Here is a 23,253-nt window from a genome sequence, read left to right as displayed (position 1 = left end):
CAATAGCGCACTAGGTTTTGGATTTTTACAGAGAGGGGAGGAGACAGTACTCTTACTTTTATGTGTGTAGTATTTTTTTTTCAATCATGATTCACATATTTTATTAAAGCTTTGTTCGTTTTAAGATTCATTAATGTACGCTTCTCCTCCATCCCAATCTATTTAAAGCCTCACCCCTTACCCCCTCCCCGAAAGTTCCCCTTTCTCTTAAATATTTCCTTATCAATCCTCCCATTCCATCTGGGGACAACCTGTTTTTTGTTTGACCGTTTTCCCCCCTTATTTCTCACCTATATGTTTTTTAGAATTGCTCAAAATACATATTGGATGTCTGATGATACATTATTTATGCATAAAATAAGGTATATCCAGTTACTTAAAAAAAACTTCAGTGCCGTAGACGGTACTTCCGTATTATCCAGTACACACTCGAGAAGTCTGCTAAATTTAAGATCTAAGAATGCTGGTTTCATATTAACAAAGAAAAATGACGAGGGACTGAATGCATTCAACTCCTATAATTTGTACTATACAGTAGTAGATTAGGTGAGTCGGTAAAATCAATTTACCTTACTTTTAATTCCCTATTGGGCAAATATATACCCCAAGTTGATACTTGTTCATTATTCAGAAAACGGCTTAATTGACTCACATTTTAGGTATAGAGCTGGATCAATTGAGACGCTTGTGGTACACTTTACCATTACATAACAAACAGCTGTTCTATAGTATTGCACAAGACCTAGGAATGTGTAAAAAAGTCTTTAGGGGCTAGTTTTTCAAATAGTATGTCCCCCCCCCTATGTGCCTGGTGGAATCCAGTGGGCCCTCACTACTTTTCTTTACTTATTTTAAATTTTTTGGGGGCTTGAGGCTGAGTTATTATAGCAGAGTAAGAAACAAAGCTAAAAAAAATATATTTCTTACCTCTTCAAAATAAGATGTCCATTTTAAATCTTTCGTATTTTCTTATTTTCTTACTACTTCAAGAGAAGCTCATGGATAAGCCTTAAGTTTTAACTCAAATGTCTATAATTCTATTTTAATATTAAAGCCAATGAAATAACTCTACTTTTCTTAAATAAAAATGCTTGGCTATTTCTTTTCCATAAGTAAAACGTGACTTTTCAATCTTTCCGTCCCCTCGTCTTAAAAAAATCATTTCCTATTTTTTTTCCATACGTAAAATACGACATCTTATTTTCATCACTAGTGAAAGTAACCCTTTGAATTCGATAGCCTTCAAACGTATTACAATCGTTTTGATGCTAAACCGCTAAAATTCCTCAGGATAGGGCGTTTAGTATTATGCAGAGAACTATTGTTTTATAATGGAATTTTATTGAAGAAATATTGCTTAAAAGTGAAACATGAAATGGGATTTGATGTTCATTCTAGTATATTCTTGGAATAATTTATTATAAAAATGGTAAGAAGAACATATATATATTTGTTTATAAATTATATAGCCTACTAGATATTTACTTGATAATTCAATAGCTACGAAATTTTAATAAAACTATCTTTCTTCCACTCATATTCACTAAGCATAACAAAAAAGAAAACTTACCTTTTCAATAGAATCACTATAAATCCAAATTTCTTTTCTCAGACATAATTTATTCACTTAACTATTCTGCACCAGTAAAGTATCGTTAAACTAATCATAATATGATTATTGATTTTTTCACCTTATATGTACATTTCAGAAGGTCTTGGGTTTCCCCCATAGTTTCGGCTTTATATCAAGAAAAAATTAACCAGTCTCAATAGCTATTACTCAATAGAGATTTTCCCAAAAACCTTGCAAAACCGAAAAATCCGTTAAGTAACTAGGTTTTCCCCCAAATGCTTCCCTTGTTGAGAAACTATTTAGGTTTTCCCAAAATCTTAAATTATTCACAAACATGTTATGTAACTAGGGTTTTTCCCAAGGTCTCTGTTGACAAAAACATTTCTGGGTTTTCCCCCGTGACCTTGAACTTGGGACTCAGGGACTACGTACTCCCTATCAAAGGCATATAGCAGCACGCTTAATGGAAGGGCGCTCCCTACTCCTAATTCATTTATGCATGATAGAATGTTCGGTCGAGGTCACCATTATTGAATTAGGCACTCCTAATACACACATAGCACTTAACTCCCAATACGCATATAGCCTTTAACTCCCAATATACAACTAACCTAACATTCTGAGCGCACACATCTGGTCTTATCTCAACTTCCGGGACGATAGGGAATTCTTGGAATTGCATTTTTTTTCCTTAACAATGCCATGAATACAAAAGGGCAGTAGTCCCATTACCACAGACAATTATACAGATAAATGATAATGCTCGCCCCAGTTCAAGTATGCTGTTAAAAAAAAGACTTGAGTTTGAAGTGACATGTTGTCTAATAAACGAAGTTTTAATATGGATTGTGGTATACAATAGGTAGAGATGTTTTTGTACACTAATGAAATCGAGCCGATTATTGATAATTGATAATTGCTTATGACATATCTGAGTTTTGTTTGACAAGTACGATGTTCAATAATTGAAGAGAGTTTTAAGTGACATAATGTCTTATAAACGAAGTTTTGATATAGATTATAATAAACAATGGAATAAGATCTTTTTGTACTCTAATGGCATCGAGCCGAGTATTGATTATTAACTATTGATATCTGATTATGACTACAACAGGGTAGGTATCACTGTTGTAATGTAAAGCCCATGGACACATTGGTTTCCCATTACCGGGCATGTGCATCATTTTGGGCACCAACATTCTCATCCTGGGCCCCAACATTCTCATCCTAGGCCCCATGTCCCCACGCCATGCCCCTTTCAGGGTCCCAACTCCCCCTCCAGCCCCCCCCCCTCGTCCCCAAGCCTTTTGCCCTTCTTTTTCGTCATGTCTTAAAATCACATCAAATATACTTATAGCAAAAATACCACCTGTGATGTTTTAAAAGTACAAAATGAGCATCATACACATATGTCCGTTGTGATTTTTCTATTAGAAAAAATAATTTTTGTAGCGATGTTTTTTTAAACAGAATTTTTGAACTTGCATTTCTTTTATGCTCCCGCCCCTTACTACTCTGGGGTTGGATAATGACAGTAGATGGTTTATTATGTGTTTTGATCAATATTGATTGTGCACTGGAAGGATAAACACTTACATCATATTAAAAAAATTACAAAACATATAGCACATAGCAGCTTAACTCCCAATACACACATAGCAGCTTAACTCCCAATACACACATAGCCTTTAACTCCCAATATACAAATAACCTAACATTCTGAGCGCACACATCTGGTCTTATCTCAACTTCCAGGACAATAAGGAATTCTTGGAGTTGAATTTTGTTCCGTAACAATGCCATGAATACAAGAGGCTAGTAGTCCCATTATCACAGGCAAATATACAGATAAATGAAAATGCTTGCCCCGGTTCAAGTATGTTGTTAAAAAAAGACTTGAGTTTGAAGTGACATGTTGTCTAATGAACGAAGTTTTAATATGGATTCTGGTATACAATTGGTAGACATCTTTTGTACACTAATGGTATCGAGCCGATTATTGCTTATTGATAATTGCTTATGACATATCTGGGCTTTGTTTGACAAGTACGATGTTCAATAATTGAAGAGAGTTTGAAGTGACATAATGTCTTATAAACAAAGTTTTGATATAGATTCTAATAAACAATGGAATAAGATCTTTTTGTACTCTAATGGCATCGAGCCGAGTAATGATTATTAACTAATGATATCTCATTATGACTACAACAGGGTAGGTATCATTGTTGTAATGTAATGCCCATGGGCACATCAGTTTCCCATTACCGGGCATGCGCATCATTTTGGGCCCCAATATTCTCATCCTGGGCCCCATGTCCCCACTCCATGCCCCCTTCAGGGTCCCAATCCCCCCTCCAGCCCCCCTCATGCCCTTTGCCCCTCTTTTTTCGTCATGTCTTAAATCACATCAAATATGCTTATAGCAAAAAAAACACCTGTGATGTTTCAAAAGTACAAAATGAGCATGATATACATATGTCAGTTGTGATTTTTCTTTTAGAAAACTAATGTTTGTAGTGATGTTTTTTTGAACAGAATTTTTGAACTTGCATTTATTTTATGCTCCCGCCCCTTAGTACTCTTGGGTTGGACATTGACAGTAGTTTATTATGTGTTTTGATCAATATTTTTTGTGCATTGGAAGGATAAAAACTAACATCATATTAAAAAAAACTTAAGGTGAAATAATTGAAGAAAGTATGTATACATGATAAAGTTATCGTTGCGTTGAATATTGACAAGGAAGATATTTGAACTATGAGACAAGCATTAATGGTGATCATATTGGAAACGTATGCATACGTTTTGGTGACAGTGAGAGATTAAATTCCTTTGGAGTATCAAAACAATTCAACATTGCTGATTGTGGATATGTGAGAGTGTCATTTCCAGAGATGATAGTGCTCAATGAGAATGCAACCCTAAAACTTTTAGTTGATGACAAAGGCCAACTTCTTGCTACTTCTTATGGTAACACGTTACCCGTTGATAGATCCCATCGTCATATTTCTGGTATTAACATTCAAATTAAAGCAAAGAGGAAAATGATGACATACTGCTGCACTAGTGTACTACTGCATATCATGTCTATGCGCCAAAACTGCAAACTGTGTAAAAATAATGTGGTATTAGACAGTGAAGTTGAAAGCAAAAAAAGGCATTGGCCGAAAGCATAACAACGGGGCCATAAAAATGAATTAATGGAAAATAAAACTCCTGCAAACACAACAACTATCGTCGATGGTGTACCAACAGATACAGTCAATGAGCTTAATAATACCAATCATGATTTTTGTAATGATTGTAACTGAATCCATGAAAAAACTTATGTATGACTCAAAAATGGAATAAGGGACATGTCAAGAGAAAACATAATTAAGTATTTTATGGAATAAACTCAAGGAATTTTCTTATGATGATATTCTACATACTATAATTTCAATAAAAATATATCATGCATTACTTTGATATGCCCCCAATCATTTTATGGTACGCTAGCAAATCAAACTTTTAGAATATGTGGTACACTAGAGTCTGAAATAGATGAATTAGGCTTAGATGAATTGGATTCTTTTTAAAGTTAGAGACATATGAAGTGGAAAATTATCATGATTTAATCAGACACACACACTACTATCAGCACACAAATGTTAGACTACAGTCTGAAATAGGTGAATTAGGTCTAGATGAATTGGGCTCATTTTAGATTTAGAGACTTACGAAGTCAGAACTATCAAAATTCAGTCAGACATAGAAACTACCATCAACTCACAAGTGGTATATTAGAGTCTGAAATAGGGGCATCAGGTTTAGATGAATCGCATTTTTTTAGAGTTACAGACATATGAAGTGGCAATTTATCAAGATTTATTCAGACAGAGACGCTAATATCAGCTCACAAGTGATATACTAGAATCTGAAATAGGTGAATTAGGTTTAGATAAATTCTTTTTTAGAGTTAGAGACATATGAAGTGGAAATTTATCAAAATTCAGTCAGACAAAAACACTACCATCATCTCAAAAGTGGCATACTGTAGGTTTAGATAAATCGGATCATTTTTTTAAGTTAGATACCTATGAAGTGGGAATTTACCAAGATTCAGTCAGACACAGACACTACTATCAGCTCACAAGTGAGTTACTAGAGCGCGAAATAGGTGAATTATATTTAGATGAACCATATTCTCTTTACAGTAAGAGACATATGAAGTGAAAATTTATCAAGATTCAGTCAGACACAGACACTACTATCAGCTCATAAGCAGTATACTAGAGACTGAGATAGGTGAATTTGGTTTAGATGAATCGGTTTTTTTTAGATATAGAGACATATGAAGTGGGAAGTTATCAAGATTCAGTCAGACACTGACACGATTATCAGCTCACAGCATGGCGCGCCACGCTAAGTGAACCTAAATGAACTTAACTTATTGCATGTTCCTTTAGCATGTCTTTTTAGTATACCACTTGTGAGCTGATAGTAGTGTCTGTGTCTTACTGAATCTTGATAATTTCCCAGTTCATATGTCTCTAACTCTAAGAAGAATCCGATTCATCTAATCCTAATTCACCTATTTCAGTCTCTAGTATAACACTTGTGAGCTGATAGTGGCGTCTGTGTCTGACTGAATCTTGATAAATTGCCAATTCATATGTCTCTAACTTTAAAAAGAATCCGCTTCATCTAAACCTAATTCACCTATTTCAATCTCTAGTATAGCACTTGTGAGCTGATAGTAGTGTCTGTGTCTCACTGAATTTTGATAAATTCTCACTTCATATGTCTCTAACTCTAAAGAGAATACTGTTCATCTAATTCTTATTCACCTATTTCAGACTCTAGTATATCACTTGTGAGCTGATAGTAGTGTCTTTGTCTGACTGAATCCTTATAAATTCCAACTTAAAATGTCACTAACTAAAAAAAAATCCAATTCATATAAACCTACAGTATACCACTTACGAGCTGATAGTAATGTCTGTGTCTGACTGAATTGTGATGAATCTCCACATCATATATCTCTAGCTCTAAAAAAGAATCCGATTCATTCAAGTATAATTCACTTATTTCAGACACTAGTATACCACTTGTGAGCTGATAGTAGCGTCTGTGTTTGACTGAATCTAGATAAATTCTCACTTCATATCTCTCTAATTCTAAAACGAATCCGATCCATCTAGACCTATTTCACCTATTTCTGACTCTAGTATACCACTTGTGAGCTTATAGTAGTGTCTGTGTCTGACTAAATCTTAATTATTTCCTACTTCATATGCCTCTAACTCTAAAAGGAATCCGATTCATATAGACCTAATCCACCTATTTCAGACTCTAGTATACCACTTGTGATCTGATATTAGTGTCTGTGTCTTACTGAATCCTGATAATCCTCACTTGATATGTCTCTAACTCTAAAAAGAAACCGATTCATCTAAACATAATTCACCTATTTGAGACTCTAATACATCACTTGTGAGGCACAGATGTCTGTGCCTGACTCAATCTTGATAAATTCACACTTCAAATGTCTTTAACTCTAAAAAGAATCCGATTCAGCTAAACCTAATTCATCTATTTCAGACCATACATTCTACACAATTGATTTGCTAGCGTACCATAAAATAAATGGAGACATAACAAAGTAATCCACAGAATATTTTTATTGAAATAGTGGTTTGTAGAATATCAACATAAAAAAATGTCTTGAGTTTAGCCCATAAAATATTTCATTATGTTTACTCTTGACATGTTGCCTATTCAATTTTTTAGTCATACCTGAGTTTTGACATAGATTGAGTTACAATCATCACAAATTTCATCATTGGTAAAATTAGGCTCATTGACTGTATCCGTTGGTATACCATCGATGATAATAGTTATGTTTGTGGGTGGTTTGTTTTCCATTAATTCATCACTATAGCCCTGTTGTTATGCTTTCTGTCAATGCCATTCTTATTTTGTATTTGATTTCACTATTTATTACCACATTATTTTTACATAGTTTGCACTTTTGGCACATAGACATGATAAGCATTATTACCTTTCCTTTAGCATTATTATACCTTTCCTCTTTACTATCATTTGAATGTTTTACCGGAAAGATGAAGATAGGATCTATCAACGGGTGGCGTTTTACCATAAGCAGTAGCAAGAAGTTGGACTTCGCAATCAACTAAAAGTTTTAGGGTTACATTCTATTTGAGCACTATCATCTCTGAAAATGTCACTCTCGCATATCCACCATCAGCAATGTTGAATTTTTTCGGTAATCTATAGGAATTTAATATCTCACTGTCATGACAATGAACACATACGTTTCCAATATGATCACAATTAATGCTTGTCTCATAGTTCAAATATATATCCTTGTTAGCATTAAAGACAGCGATAACTATCATGTATGGATACTTTCTTCAAATATTTCATCTTCACTTTTTTAATATGATGTAGGTGTTTATCCTTCCAGTACACAATCAAAATTGATCAAGAAACATAATAAACCATCTACTGTCTATGTCCAACCACAGAGTACTATTTGGAGGTCACAGAAATAATTTCAAGTTCAAAATATTTTTTTCCAAAAGTAGTCACTTAAAAAAATAATTTTTCTAATAGAAAAAATCACGACTGAAGTATTTATATCATCCTCATTTTGTTCTTTTAAAATTTCAGAGGTGTTTTTTTGGCTATAAGTATATTTGAAGTGATTTTAAAACATTGAAAAAGGTGAACAAAAAACTTGAGTGGCTGGAGAGGGGATTGGGGTTCCTGGAGGGTGGGTGATTGGGACCCTGGATGAGAATGTGGGGGCCCATACTCTTGCGCAAGCTTGTAATGGAAAACCGATGCGCACAGGGCCATTACATTACAATAATGATATCCGCCCTGGTGTAGTCATAATAAATTATCAATATTCAATGATCAATAATTGGCTCGATACCATTAGATTACAAAAAGATCTTATCAAATTGTTTATTAGAATCCATATCTAAACTTTGTTTATAAGACATAATGTCCCTTCAAACTCTCTTCAAATATTGAACAACATACTTATTAAATGAAACTCAGATACATCATAAGCAATAATCAATAGTCAGTAATCGGCTCTATACCACTAGTGTATAAAAATATCTCTACCAATGTTATATTAGCATCCATATCAAAACTTCATTTATTAGACAACCTGTTACTTCCAACTCAATTCTATTATTGAACAACGCACTTGAACTTGGGCGAGCATTCTCATTTATCTGTATATTTCCTTGCTATAATTTGACTACTGGCCTCTTGTATTCATTGCATTGTTAGAGAATAATTGAATTCCAAGGTAGCCTTATTGTCCCGGATGTTGAAATAAGACCAGATGTGTGCACTCGGAATGTTAGGATATGTGTGTATTGGCAGTTTAGCGCTATGTGTGTATTGGGATTTAAAGGCTATGTGTGCATTGGGAATGAAGTACTGTGTGTGAATTGGGAGTGCCTAATACAATAATACTGATGGCACAAACAATTGACAGTTTCAAGTCTTACATAAACAGCTGAAAGTAATGAGAAACATTAAAATATTAAACGAAAAGAGTTTATTTCTTGAATGAGGGTTAACCTTCCTAGCACCCCAGAAAGTTATATATAATGTATATATTTGAGTATGGTTTGAGACAGTGCAATATCTGTGTTCCTAACTGAACATTCTATCAAGTTCCTTGTAAGTTCACTACGAAGACTAACAAATTACTGTTCGATATTTTATTACTTTTTAGAATTTGAACAAGCAATGATGTTAAATTAAGGCAGTAAATACACACTTTATTTTAAAAATGAGTTTCAGTACTCTATATTCTCGGGATATGGGTCGTCATGTGAAAAAAGTAATTTCTTTTACTGTTTTCTTAGGCATTTTTCCTAGTAATTTCTAGGCATTTCTTCGATCACAATAATTTTCTTAGGCATATTAATTTCTTAGGCATTTTTTATCTATGGTTTTGCTTAGTGTTGATATGGGTCTAAGGTTTCTAGAACTAGCATTAGAATTCCCTATGAAAAAAGTGACGGGTAATATTGATATGGCAGCTCTCGTTTTCTTGTAGCCTACCATTGGGTACAAACTTTCAAAGCCATTGACAGAAATTGAGCAGAAAAAGATGTTACTTACTCATTTCTTCTATTTTATATCCTTTTCTTTTTTTAAAAATTGGCACAAATTGAGTTGAAAGAGCTATAGCCAATGATACAGAACAAACTATTGGTAAAACCCAGCGATAGAATTCTCCACAAAAAGGTGAATCTCTGTAAATAAAAAAGAACATCTTTAAATGAAAAAGGAGAGTGGCGCCTAAAAGTTATTACAAACAGTAGGTTACTAGCAAAAAAACAAAAGCGAACACAAATAATCAAGTTTAAATGCGCAAAGAATGAAGAATAAAGAAAACAAAAATTAGACATAGAAATAGTAGAATTGTAGTAGAAAAACAGCAGAAAAATGGTAGAAAATAGTAGAAAAAGTAGGTTTAGTAAAAGTAAAATATTAAGAGTAAAGTAAAAATATTAAAAAACAATTCGAATAAACCATAAATAAACCCAGCAGGGAAATTCTCCTAAAAAGTTAAATCTATAAGAAGGAATCTCTGCCCCTTTCCCTGTGTTATAAATCTTGAAAAGTTATTTCATAATACTTGACACATAACTACAGGCAAGCTTCACCACCAACCCTCTCCACTCCCAGGTTATGATTACGAAAAATCTTGTAATTATGATGTCATTATAAATCTTATACCTACTAATTTCAACATTGAATTGTCAATTCTTTTGCAACTTTCATATCTCCTTTTTCAATTGTTAGATTAGATGGCTAATAAGGAAATGAACTACCTTTCTGGATGGATATATTGAATGACAAAGACAACTACGCCGTTTAAAATTTTATCAGACAAACTGTAAACTCCGTAAACGAAACCGCTAGATTTGACATCATCCCCAATAAAGTTCGCCGTAGACGCCAAGGATATGATAAATATTATAGATCCACTGGCTCCTAGAAGAAAAAAACATTGGAAATGTAAAAAATGTAGATCTTCAACATTTCGGAAATGTCTGGATTCAAGTCAGTCTCATTTGCTTTTGTTTATACTAGATTCAAGTCTATCACGTAAACGATATCGTCATGTTTGATATCTCCTTATGTCTGCTAGATATTCACCTTCGGGTCAGAAATGTTGATATTTCAAGCAGAAATATTTACTCACTTAAGCTTTATTTTGGATGCTTCATTTCTTTTCTCGCTCTTTCTTTTCTTTCGGAGAATTTTTTGGATAACACGGAAACCGAGACGTCCAAAACTAAAACACAGAAGTACATACTTCACAAATGGAGGTCGTGACACATTTTATTTTGCACATTTAGACCTGTTGGGGTGCTGTTGAAATATGATCAATCAGGGATATTTACAATGTCCTGAATAAAAAGACACTAATTATTAAGAAACACTATGAGTGTCCTGAATTAAAATTGATACGTATATGTTTCACCAGTGGGGTTTGATTTCTGCTGAAGTGGAAATTCAAGAGTTTTCTCCTTGTTGATTACAAATCTGATGTTAATATTATCTCAAATTTGTTATTAATAAAGTTTTGTAATTTACTGAAATCACAGCATGTTTAGAAAATATTAAAAAAATCGTGTTTGTTTACCATCAACTGTAGTATTTAACATTTATGAGCCTGCTGATTTAAATCTGAGGCACATATTACAACATAACAGCCATTATTCAAGTTCTTGTCTTATAAATAATAGTTAAAGTATTGACTTTACAAAAAAGGTTGTTAGATTAGCAACTCAGTTTTCCTTATTTATTTTCACGAATCAATACGGCAACACTGACAAATAAGCGACATTTTCCTAAACACTTCATAATTCAGATACAAGCAAAACAAGAATCATAGGAAATTTCAGTTTTCAGGTGTGAACAGACCTAATCTGGATCCTAGGACCAAGAGATATTTCGATGCTGATATCCTTAGTACTTTTAATATTCCAAAAAAATGCACTGATGTTTACATTTTAAGGGTAAAAAGTAGGGCCTGACCGTATGGATTTGGGGTTCAATACCGATATAATTTACCGATATGTTCCCCTCTGGGAAAAAAACTTACTCAATTTCAAACCCAGCATTGTCTGCCTATATTCATGCTCACATGTTTCTCCATGTCTGGTCTATTACACACCAAAGGACAGCTTCAGTAATTCACTGTGGATTCCAAATAATGCAAGAACGATCTATATAGAAAAAAATTAAAAAATCAATTAAACAAAATAAATTTTTAGTCTGGACATTGCTTAATTAGTCCAATCACACTGGGCAAGCTGTAATGCAGAAACAAAACTTTTCAGCATTTTCTCCCTTCAGAGGCCTTCGTTTGTCATCACAGATGTTCCCAACTGTATTGAAAACTCTTTCACTTGGGACCAAAAAGGGTGGAGAGCAGAGTTACTTCTGAGTAAATTGTGCCAGTCTCTTGAAACGGCTGCTGTTTCTTTACCATCACTCTAGCGGACAGCATTTTTAACGGACAGCCTCACTCATTTACATTTCCAGTTCCTGATCAGTATTATCTGCTTACTCTTCTTCCTCACTTGTTGAAGTTGTAAGTATGTGATCAAACAGGCAGTTAATCAAACTTGCTGTGCCTACTGTCCTTCGTTTTGGATATTCCCTCTCTTTTATTGCAGTACCTAATTTTGTTTCTTCCAATGTCTTACTCTGCGTTTCTTCTTGTAGCCACGTTTTAGCACTACTGAGTGCCTCTTAATTTAGGGGCTGGTGCATGTATCTGGGATCCAGGATATAAGCAAGAAGAAATTCTCTGGCTGTTTGTTTGTTATCTCACCGTACATTTTGAACATTCCTGCAACAGGTGTGTATTGACAAGAATTGACAACAAATGTACTTTGACTTCATTTTACTCACCTCTGCTGCTCTTTTCACCATGCTCAGACGTAGTAGGTGGCTCTATCCCCAAATACTGAACAGGCAAAAACTACCTGAGGAAATCTGAAGCCATCTTCTGTGTAAACTTCGCATGAATAAAAAAAAGCCGATATCTAACATTTTTTCCTGATATCCCATATTGACATTTACCTCCCATGTCGGCCCAATAATATTGCCCAGCCGATATATTGTTCAGGCCCTGGTTAAAAGCACGATTAGGGATTTTACACCTTATTTTGCCCAAGTGTCGTCAATTCCACAAACTTTTGTTCTAGTTGGCTTTTTTCGAGAACCATACTATCAATACTAGCAAACCCAAAGTAGAGTTGGAACCACTGTATATAGATAATATAACAGTAAGATCAAGGCTGATGATTTTTGGCACTTTATTCTCGGTACGTACAAAAAGCTCCTCCCATTTACTCTGACATTAGCGGGTCAGTATATATTTGTCAGTCACTGAGAAATGGTGCTAATTTGCATTATTCGAAATTGCTTAAGCAGAAGGAAACTTGGTGACCCGGCGAAGCGGTTTACAACTGTCCCATCTCACAGGTATGACTTAACTGATTGGCTTATGTAGGATCTCTAAAAAGGGGGGCAGGGGATTGATTAAATTTGTGAAAATAAGGAAATTTCTAGTGCTAACTTCTAATCGATACTGCAACAGGGAGATAGCCGGAATATTATAGTAGAGAGGTATCCACGAAGTGGCGGGAGTATATGAAATTTGCCACAAAATGTTTTACCACAAAGGGGCAACCTAGCAGTTTTAGCACAGATAATGCATTAGGTTTCACAATAGTCGGTGGTTTTAGATAGTAATATTGCGCCATGGAGTGTCAAAATTTTCTCTTATTGTTTTTTTTATTGGTAAGGAAAAAATGTTCCCTTTAATTTCCATTTTATTTTATTTTCCTTTTAATTTTAATTTTCTTCAATTTTAAATTAATTTTTCCTCGTTTGTTCTTTTTTTGGGCCATAGCAATGTCACCCAAAAATTGATATAGGATCTTTGTTTTTCTTCTAATAACTAGTGGAATAGCCTTGAGGGTTTATCATTTTTCTTTTCTTTTTGTTATTTTCACGTCGTGATATTTATTTTCTCAGATTGTACAATTTAAGAAAAAGGTAACCTAAAAGCCATCCCGAGGTAGCTCTTGGCCCAAAGTTCTACGGTTTATCGAAATTACATAAGCAAGATACTCCCTTAAGATCATTTGACCAAAAAGCTGGGGGGGGGGGGTCTTCAAACAAATAAATGTGAATATTCAAAGAAAAATATAACAGCTATGCCAAACTCCCTTAACAACTCTCTGAAATTATATCTCGCGGAGAGAAATAGCAACCTTATACCCATCATATTGCCTCAGATCTCTGGGATGTATTCTCTAAAATATATATATTTCCTCGCTAAAGCTATCTCAATAATATAGGAATCACCTATACCAAACTTCCTTAACAACTGACCGAAACTATACCTAGTAGAGGAAAATAGTACCCTTACTTTTATTATTAGTAAATAGTTTCAAACAAATAAAAGAGAATATTCAAAAAAGAAGTCATTTAACAGAAATCTCTTGAATCATAGGTCTCGGAAGCTCATTATGATGTTTTTTATTATCATTAAACTATTTCAGTCAAATAAATGCGATTATTCAAAGAAAATTCAAAGAAAAATCTAACAGCTATGCCAAACTTCCTTAACAACTCTCTAAAACTATATCGCGCGGAGAAAAATAGCAACCTTGTACCCATCATATTGCCTCAGATCTTTGGGCTGTATTCTCTAAAATATAGATACTTCCTCGCTAAAGATATCTCAATAATATAGGAATCATCTATATTAGCTTCTTCAGAGTAAGGCCTTTTCCCACACTATGAATCCGGCACTGTGAATAACGGCAGTGTCGTAATACCGGGAAGAATCAACAGCAATTTGTACAATTGGGACATCTGTATCACCTGGTGTCATGACTACGACGAAGCCCTTTAATTGGAGATAAACAGCCAACGCGCAGATAAACCTGGCCTTGTTTTTCTTGCAGTACAAGAACTCATCCTTTTTTACCTTCAGCTGCATATCTGCTGTGAAAAATGATCTCACGGCCGATTATACGTCTTCTCATTGACTGGGCCATATCCTTTATGGTAGCTCCGCAAATTGTAGATGTCGAACGCAATAGTGGTAGATGAGTACTTTTGGGTCATGTAAGTAGCATAATGGCCAAGGATTTCGGAGTATCGTTCATTTTTGTCCCATGGAATTCTTTGCAGAAGGGCTCTACCGTCGATGATATATCGAATGCCTTTGGCAAGGGGAGTAGAGCACTCTTCAAGATTGCAACCCTGTGCTATAGCCTTGGCAAACTCTGGCTTGTTCGGAGACCGGAGCATGCAGGAACCGCCAAAAAGTGATGCTGGGTAGGAACACAGTTCGTTTTGAAAGCACTCAGACTCCATGAGATTGATCCTCTTTGCTAGCGTGATGAACCTCTGAAAAGGAGAGTGGGGTCCAGTCTTTTGCAATCTCCACCTGGATTCTGCTTTGTAGTAAATTTTCGTAGGCTGTCAGACCGTTGGTGATGTTTCTTAGCTGAAGATCTCCATTAAATGGTGATCTTTTTTCTAGGAAATCGATAACGATCTGGGTGTCTTTACAGTCTCTTAGTTGCCTCGGCTCGGCCGTTTCCTTATGTTGTTCACTAGTTCTATAGATAACCTGTGACATACCCTCCATCAGAAGATTTAGTGCAGAGCAGACTGGTCGAGACAGAACCCATAAAGACCTTTGAACCTCTGTCTTACTACTTCCATCGGTAAGGCCACCAGCTGTTTCGAGACAACGCATGAGCTCCTGCTTAATTACAAGATCCATTGAGAGCCAAGCCTAGAATCTATCGGAACATCTGATCACATGGATCCCATTCTGGAAGGCTTGATAAACGGCAGGATGGGTTTCTTGGAGCTTGACCATTCCCTGGATGTAAAGCCAGCAGGATTTTGTGTAATTGTTGTGCCCAGATGCCACCAGATAAGGCAACATGTCAGAGGTGGATTTTAAGTGGAGATCCCATGACCCAGATCGTTCGGCTCTTAAGAAATTTTGCAGTACGGATACCATATCGGAGTATTGGAACCACAGTTTCGAGGTTCTGTACTGGAGCAGTTTCAGTCTCTTCCTATCGATGAATGCCACTATTTTTTCTAGGAAAAGATTTCCTTTTATGTCCGCAACGGCTGCTTCTTTGTTCATAAGCGTTGTCTACAGGTTTCTCAGTTCCAATATTTCTTCAGGCTGTGGAATTGATTCAGCAACACTGGAACTTTCTTCGAGAAGGACCTCAGAAAGCAGAATAGCATGTAGCGCAGCGTCTACCAGAAAATGGCCACGTATTGCCGTGGTGATTTCTTTCCCACTGAGAAGATGCGAGACAGTGTTTGGTGCGTAGGCAAGATAAAAACCTCTCTAAGTCCTGAGTCCTCTATGATGTAGCCAATTGATCCAAGGAAGCTCATCACGGTGTGGAATCCTTCGAGTTTTGGAAAAACATTTGAAAGCTCACTTCATGGAGCAGCAGCTTCGACAATTTGCATGGCTTTCCACCACAGCGGTTGGTCAAATGTTACAACAGGAGTAAATCCATGCCACCTGGCTTGCTCTGCTACGAAAAGCAAAGTCGAATAAATGCAAGTGTCTTCACTAGCTGGAAGGTCAATCATAGGAAGGAAAACAATGGAGGCTTTTCCTGAGTGAGTCCTGACCATGATTGTTTGCTGTGTGCAATTCCAACCCGGTCTTGGAGTTTTCGGATACCAGGAATATCAATTTAAATATCAAGTCAAGGGGAACGGAGGACATTCGAAGTGAAACTTTTTTAGCTTGTTAGGTGGCAGATACATCGAATGTTTTGTATCTATAGATGGCAAGATATCAAACACGGGCATTAACGTGACTTAATAAATGATTATTCGGGGTAATTTTCAATTGTGACTTTTTAGGTACGGCTTTACCCGGGAAATCTCTTATACAAAGCGTGGGACGAAACGTTCATAGTCTTTATTGCATACGAAGGTCATCAAAGTGGTGTAGTTGCCTTCTGGCCTTCTAACATTAAGCGTTAACTGGAAACAAAAAAGCGCACGTTGATGAATACGAAACGGGTTCTCTAGTAGACATTACATCATGTTAATTTGATTTTTGAGCTCAGTTCATCATTTTATGTCAGAATAGTTGCCTTCTGATAGTATTGTGAAACAGAGGTCACAACGATGAGAAGGGTAAAATCACATATTGATGATAAGGAAAATTTTTTCTGGCACATTGTACATCAAATTTGTTTTCGTTTTCGGGCTCAACTCTTCATTTTACACCAGGACGGTACTTCATATACAGAAAAATGAACATTTACCGATAGTTTATTTTTTTTAGAAAAAACTGAAAAATTGACATGAAAAGCAGAAAAAAACTAGTTTTGCGTCAACCTAGAATGTACAACTCTGGATATGTTGTTAAGCTTTTTTTCTCTACAATATGGTATACAAATTATTTCTGTTAACATTTGTTGGGGGTCGACCAATATTTTTGGCTAGTTTGCCTGTACTGTATGCTGATGATTTAAGCATCCTTGATGAAAGTGTGAACAAAATGAATGAACTTTTAGATGTTTTGTGAGATCAGGGTGCTAGAATAGGTTTGAAAAGTAACTTTAAGAACACTAAGTCGTTAAGGTTAGGAATAATCGAAGATGAAAAAATGACATTGGGTAATTAAAAGATTGATCAATTGGACAGCCTCACTTACCTTGGTAGCATCAAACAGTTCGTGGTAACGAACTATAAGCAAGGAGCGACCCGGCTCAATAGTAACCGAAACTCTATAAAACGGGATTCTGATACCAATAGATACATCAGAAGAATCAGATTTTTATGCTGATTTCAAATATATAAGTTTTACCCATCCCTTAAGCATCCTCGATGAAAGTGTGAACAAAACGAATGAACTTTTAGATGTTTTGTGAGATCAGGGTGCTAGAATAGGTTTGAAAAGTAACTTTAAGAACACTAAGTCGTTAAGGTTACGAATAAGTGAAAATGAAAAAATGACATTGGTTAATTAAAAGATTGATCAAGTGGACAGCCTCACTTGCCTTGGTAGTATGATTAGTAAAGACGATAGGAACAATGAAGATGTTAAAAGTAGCATAGACAAGGTCCAGGGTGTTTTTTGACAGTTGAAACAAGTTTTGAAGAACAGGAAGACAGGTCTACGAACCAGTACTTCCACTTTTCGATTTCAATTTACCCTAATTTTTTATCAATTTTCCCTAAAATTCCCTGTATTTCTCCCTATTTTTCTCCCTAGAAAAAAGAGATATTTTGCCTTACATTTCCATACAATCTACACGAAAAAGACATAGCGCAGCATCAAATTGTTATTTTTACTTCAGATAATGATGCATATAACATCTTTTATACTACCGAAAACACATAAAAAAGTTTAATTAAATGTCATCTCCAGAACTTCATCGCGCGTAGCGTTTGCCTTCGTCTTGAAGCCAGGGACAGCTTTCGGTATGCTGACAGTGGATGACATTTGTCTTCGTTTTCGAACAGTAATTGACTCGAATATGTGAGACCAGTGTGAAATTCTTGACACTATCTCGGATGTCTGTTTCGATTAATTTGAGGAGACTAAACAGAAGCTCAGCTGGTACATTGCTAAAAGGTAAAGAGAAGATCTGTGACATACAGTTTCGCAATTCCGGGTACTTGATTTCACCACTGCAAGTATTCAGACTAAATATCTTCATTCAGTACTGCTAAACTGACAGATCTTCAACTTCGGCATCTCCCAAATGAAGGTCAGTGACATCAGTCATTGCCTATGACCTCCATTCTACGTCTGTTTTCTGGAGGCAACACTATTCTCTTAGACCGGGAAATCTCGCAAATACTGGCCTTAAAGAGTTTTGCTTCCAATTTCTTCCATTCCTTAGTTCAACCAAAACCTAAATGTCATCAATTTTGTCTTCAAACTTGAAACAGCCTTGGATCTGCTTCATTAGGACTATATAGTTTTTTCGACGAGACTGGTAAAAGAGATCAATATTATCACTTGGCTCTTAAGCATCTACGAGGTCTTGCGTTGAATCGGTTGCATCTATTCCCATTTATGTTTGGTCTAAAGGCAGGTACTCACTTGAAAGGTAAGGATCCAGTTCAGTAAACAATCCAACACTGCAAATATAGTCCAGTTTCTTGAAGTTAGACGCAACATCATTCACAAGTTTGGTGGCACTTACCTTTAGAGAGTGAAGAAGTGGAAGCTCAGATTGAAAAACTGTGTTGAATTTGTTAGAGAGGCCGAGAGAGTAGTCCATGAATTCAAGGTATGGCTTAGTCAACTTGCTTCGTAATGTTGACAAGATAAGGTTATTGGTTGCAGTTGGGTCGTCAAACGTGGTTTCTATGAAATACCGAGTAAAAGCAACCCGACTATCAATTAGCCTCTTTATGCAGGCTATGAATTGAAATAATTGTGCTTTATAATGAAATAGAGTGCTTTGCATTGAAATAACTCCTGAAATTCAGCTTACTTATCTCATCTGGAAGCGCTTCTGGAAAAGTGGGCATAGATATTTCGCGCCAAGTCTTCTAGTGTCTTTGGAAGTGACAAGCATGGATAGGATGAACATAAGTGAATAAGATGGCATGAGCATTTCAAATTCAAGATATGGGGCACCATGGCTTTCATTAGCGTTGAAGCAGATCTATTGGCTCCAAAATGACGTTAGTAGTGTCTGCACAAAATCCAACAATATTTTGCCAGGCAATCGATTTTTTTTCAATGACTTGTTTGATGCAGTAAATCAGACCCCCAGCCGACCCATCACTACACTTAACCATGTCCAGTACTTCGCCATGAAGGTTTAGATCTTTCTCACTAAAAAAACACTAAAATGATAGCTTGTTGTTTATCTTTAGTACAATCAGTGGTCTCATCAATTATCACGGAGAAAAAAGCAGTTTTGAGCAACTCGACTAACTGGTTATGTATTACCAAAGAAAAATTATGTCGCAAAATATTTGTGGCTTTCTGTTTACCCTGAGTGACCCCTGCTAGGGCCTGGTCTTATGGAAATAATTTTCTTAGGAGAGGGATCAAGCTGTCTGCAAGACGTAATGGCAGACTATGTTATGCCGAAAATATGCAGATGCGGTGTTCAATTTCTTTGGAATTACTGCCTACACTCAGAAGTTTTTCAGTGCTGCCACGGCCAGCCTTTGTCTGAATTTCATTGCTTGCTTTTATATGCTACTTGTCCAGAGCATGCCGGGTCAACTCTGATTTCCCTCAATATTCATACTTCAAACAGAACCTACACTATGGTACAAAAATATTTTTCTTTGACTTGTTTGCCACTCTTTTATCGATCGAATTTTTAAGCATTGGTAACTGAAATAACTGGTGAACAAGAATTTTGGTCGAATTTTTTCTTTTGGAATTCTCAAAATCAATAATTTACCTCAGATTTCCCTGGAATTTCTTACTTTACCCCAGATTTCTCTTTATCCCTAGATTCAAAATAAGTGTCCCTAAAAGAAGTGATTTCCTCCTAAAATAAGGTAATCTCCCTAGAAGTGGAAGCCCTGTTACGAACCATGATTATAATATTGGAAGCTACAGTGATAATAGTGGTCAAGTATGGTTCTGAAGCATGGGCGCTCCGAAAAACAGACGAAGATTTGCTAACTGTTTTCCAGAGAAATTGCCTACGGATTTTTTAGGTACCCGAATGACTGATCGTATTTCAAATAGTAGGCTGTACGAAAAGTGTAGTTCAATACCGTTTCCTAGGGCCATGATGAGAGAGAGATTGAGATGACTAGGGCCCGTTCTGCGGATGATAACAGATTGCCGAAGATTATCCTTTTCGGTCAACCGTCTGGGACTAAATGGAAAGCGGTTCATCCGTGGTTGGGGTAAGAGGATGTCGTAAAGAAAGATTTAAGGGAAATAGGAGCTCCCTGGAAGGGTGTAAAAAGGGAGATTTTTAATAGATTAGGATGGAGGAGGTACGTGCGTAGTAGTGTTGGCCTCGGGTGTCTTGGTGCTGCGATGAGTTGTTAGTAGTAGTAGTAGTGGTAGTAAGAATGGGGTAGTTTTTTATCCCCCCCTGCCCTTTGTTTCCTTGTTTCTTGGCTTTAGCCACTCCTCGAGGCCAAAAGCCTCATGGTAGTCCCCAGACATTCCAGGTATTATAAGATATGTTAGAATTATAATACATTTTATGTATTATAATTAGATGGTCACCTTAACTTTCTGCTCCTATTTAAAGATTGTTGCAGAATCGTGTACAATATCACATAGGATTTAATTTTTTGCATTTTTATATTGTTTTTCAATTCTTCTTTTCACTTTTTGGGGGGAGAGGAGGGGGCTGGTGGCTGAGCTATCATACCAGAGTAAGATGAAGGTTTAAGAATTGGAGACTTTAGCATTATAGCCCGTAATCGAGTCTTAAGTTTTTTGCATCAGTAGAAATATTACATTACATGAAAAAACACTTCCAGCCATCAAGGACTAAATATTTGTTTCTTACACAAATTTTACCAAATATATACCAAATTTATTAAAATTCAGCTTTTTCCATATTAGATACATGATTTAACACCGAATCAAATCGTAAGTTATTTTCACCCACCGATCACCAACGGTATGCATGCAACTGAACCCCACTCAACTCAAACCATTTAAACCAACCCCCATTCAACTCAGTCCCCGTTAGAATCAACCACATTCCACTCAACCCCCCTCCGACTAAATACCAATTCGACTTAACCCGAGTCGATAAGTTTGCTGTGGTTGGCAACATTTAGAGGAAACGTTTTAATATCTAAGAAAGAAGCACAAACAAAGTCTTATCTTATGTTTTTGTCTAAATATTATTGTCTCTTGTCTGACAGTGCACCCCCTCCCCTCCTGATGATCAGATATAGCCCTAATATCACATTACTCCGTTATTTTGTGTTGTTTTACATGTTATGTCAGTAGTAATGCCACTCTGCTTTCCAAAAGGCCCATAGGAAGGTTTCCACAAAACCCTAGATTCCACAAGGCCCATAGGAAGGCTTTCCGCAATACCCAGGATTTTCGTGACATGCCCAGGATTCCCGTGACAGCCCTGTTTAAAGTGGTGTTACGTCGAATGACACACCCCTACAATACAACAAAATGCCCTGTTTTAAATGGCCAGTTGTTACGTAGTGCAATAGGGGGAAACAAAGAGACGCAGATGTTAGTTCAGTCAATGTTTACACTGAGCTGCTATGTAAAAGAGGATGCCGCAATCGTGCGTGAATCAACAGGTGCTATACCATAGGGAATAACTTAATGACAGCACAAAATGGGTGTTACGTAATGGCAGCGCAAACGTAGGTGCTACCTATTGACAGCGCAACATGGGTGCTACATAATAACAGTGCAACATGGGTGTTACGTAATGACAGCACACACGTAGGTGTTACGTGATGAGGGCGCACACGTGGGTGTTACGTACTGACAACGTTAAGCAGGGGAATTTAATTAAGACATTTCGAGACGTTTCAAGACGTTTTCTAAGACATTTTTCCCAAGAGGTTTCTTAAGACATTTTTCTTCATGATAATTCATTCAGGACGTTTTAAAACGTTTTCTAAGACATTTCAAAACATTTCAAGACATTTTTTTCAAGATGTTTTCTAAGACGTTTCAAGTAGACCCCGGCAGTGCGCCGATAAGGGAAGAGGCGGGGCCAAAAACAGCGTGTCGCGCCGCCGGTAAGACGTAGGTGGCGCGCCGCCGGCGCGATCAATGTTGACCGCAAACATTAACGTTTTCGTCAGTCTTTCTGAAATCAGAGCTTGAATTTTCTTCAAGACGATTTCTAAGACGTTTTCTTAGACATTTAGAGACGTTTCAAGACATTTCAAGATGTTTTTTAAGACCTTTTCTTCAAGATGTTTTCTAAGACATTTTCAAGACGTTTTCAGGAAGTTTTTAATTTGAAACATATGACTCGGGATATTTTTGTAGTGCTGTGTCGTGGTTTATCTTGTCGGTACTAACTCAGTTGATGTTTCAAAGTGCACTCTTGAAGTTTTTTGTTTCAGCCGTCTGAATTAGGATATTTTGTAGCGCTGTTTCGTGGTTTATCTTTTCTCTGCTACCTCTGTTGGTGTTTCTAAGTGCATTCTGGAAGTTTTTCGTTTGAAATTTATGACTTTGGAGATTTTTGTAGTGTTGTGTCGTGATTTATCTGGTCTCGTACCACCTCCGTTGATGTTTCAAAGTGCATTCTGGAAGTTTTTCTTTTGAAACGTGTGAGTTAGGATATTTTTGGATGTGATATGTCGTGGTTATCTTGTCTGTGCTACCTCTGTTAACCTTTCGAAGTGTATGCTGGAAGTGTTTCACTTGAAACGTATAACTTAGGATATTTTTGTAGTGTTGTGTCGGGGTTTATCATGTCTGAGCTACCACAGTTGATATTTCAAAGAGCAATTTGGAAGTCTTTTGTATGAAACGTTAGACTTAGGATATTTTTTGCAGTGTTGTGTCATGGTTTATCTCGTGAATACTACCTCTGTTGATGTTTCAAAGTGCATTCTGGAAGTTTTATGTTTGAAACGTATGACTTAGGATATTT

The 23,253-nt window shown here is 36.3% G+C and overlaps 1 protein-coding gene across 1 annotated transcript in view; it reads right to left on the bottom strand.

The window, feature by feature from the left end:
- LOC148943435 (major facilitator superfamily domain-containing protein 12-like) overlaps positions 1 to 23,253 on the bottom strand; it is a 112,408-nt gene that overhangs the window by 12,827 nt on the left and 76,328 nt on the right. Inside the window, exons 7-8 of the mRNA XM_089101135.1 lie at positions 10,447 to 10,609; positions 9,731 to 9,864 (exon numbers count right to left, since the gene is read on the bottom strand). Coding sequence (XP_088957261.1) covers positions 9,731 to 9,864; positions 10,447 to 10,609 — 297 coding nt within the window. The remainder of the gene's footprint in view (positions 1 to 9,730; positions 9,865 to 10,446; positions 10,610 to 23,253) is intronic.

This window comes from Artemia sp. Qi Xiang Cuo, chromosome 15 (assembly GCF_049724085.1).
Source record: "Artemia sp. Qi Xiang Cuo chromosome 15, ASM4972408v1, whole genome shotgun sequence".
NCBI lineage: Eukaryota > Metazoa > Arthropoda > Branchiopoda > Anostraca > Artemiidae > Artemia > Artemia sp. Qi Xiang Cuo.
The sequence above is the reverse complement of the archived record's forward strand: the minus strand, read 5'-3'. Positions and strand labels throughout refer to the sequence as shown.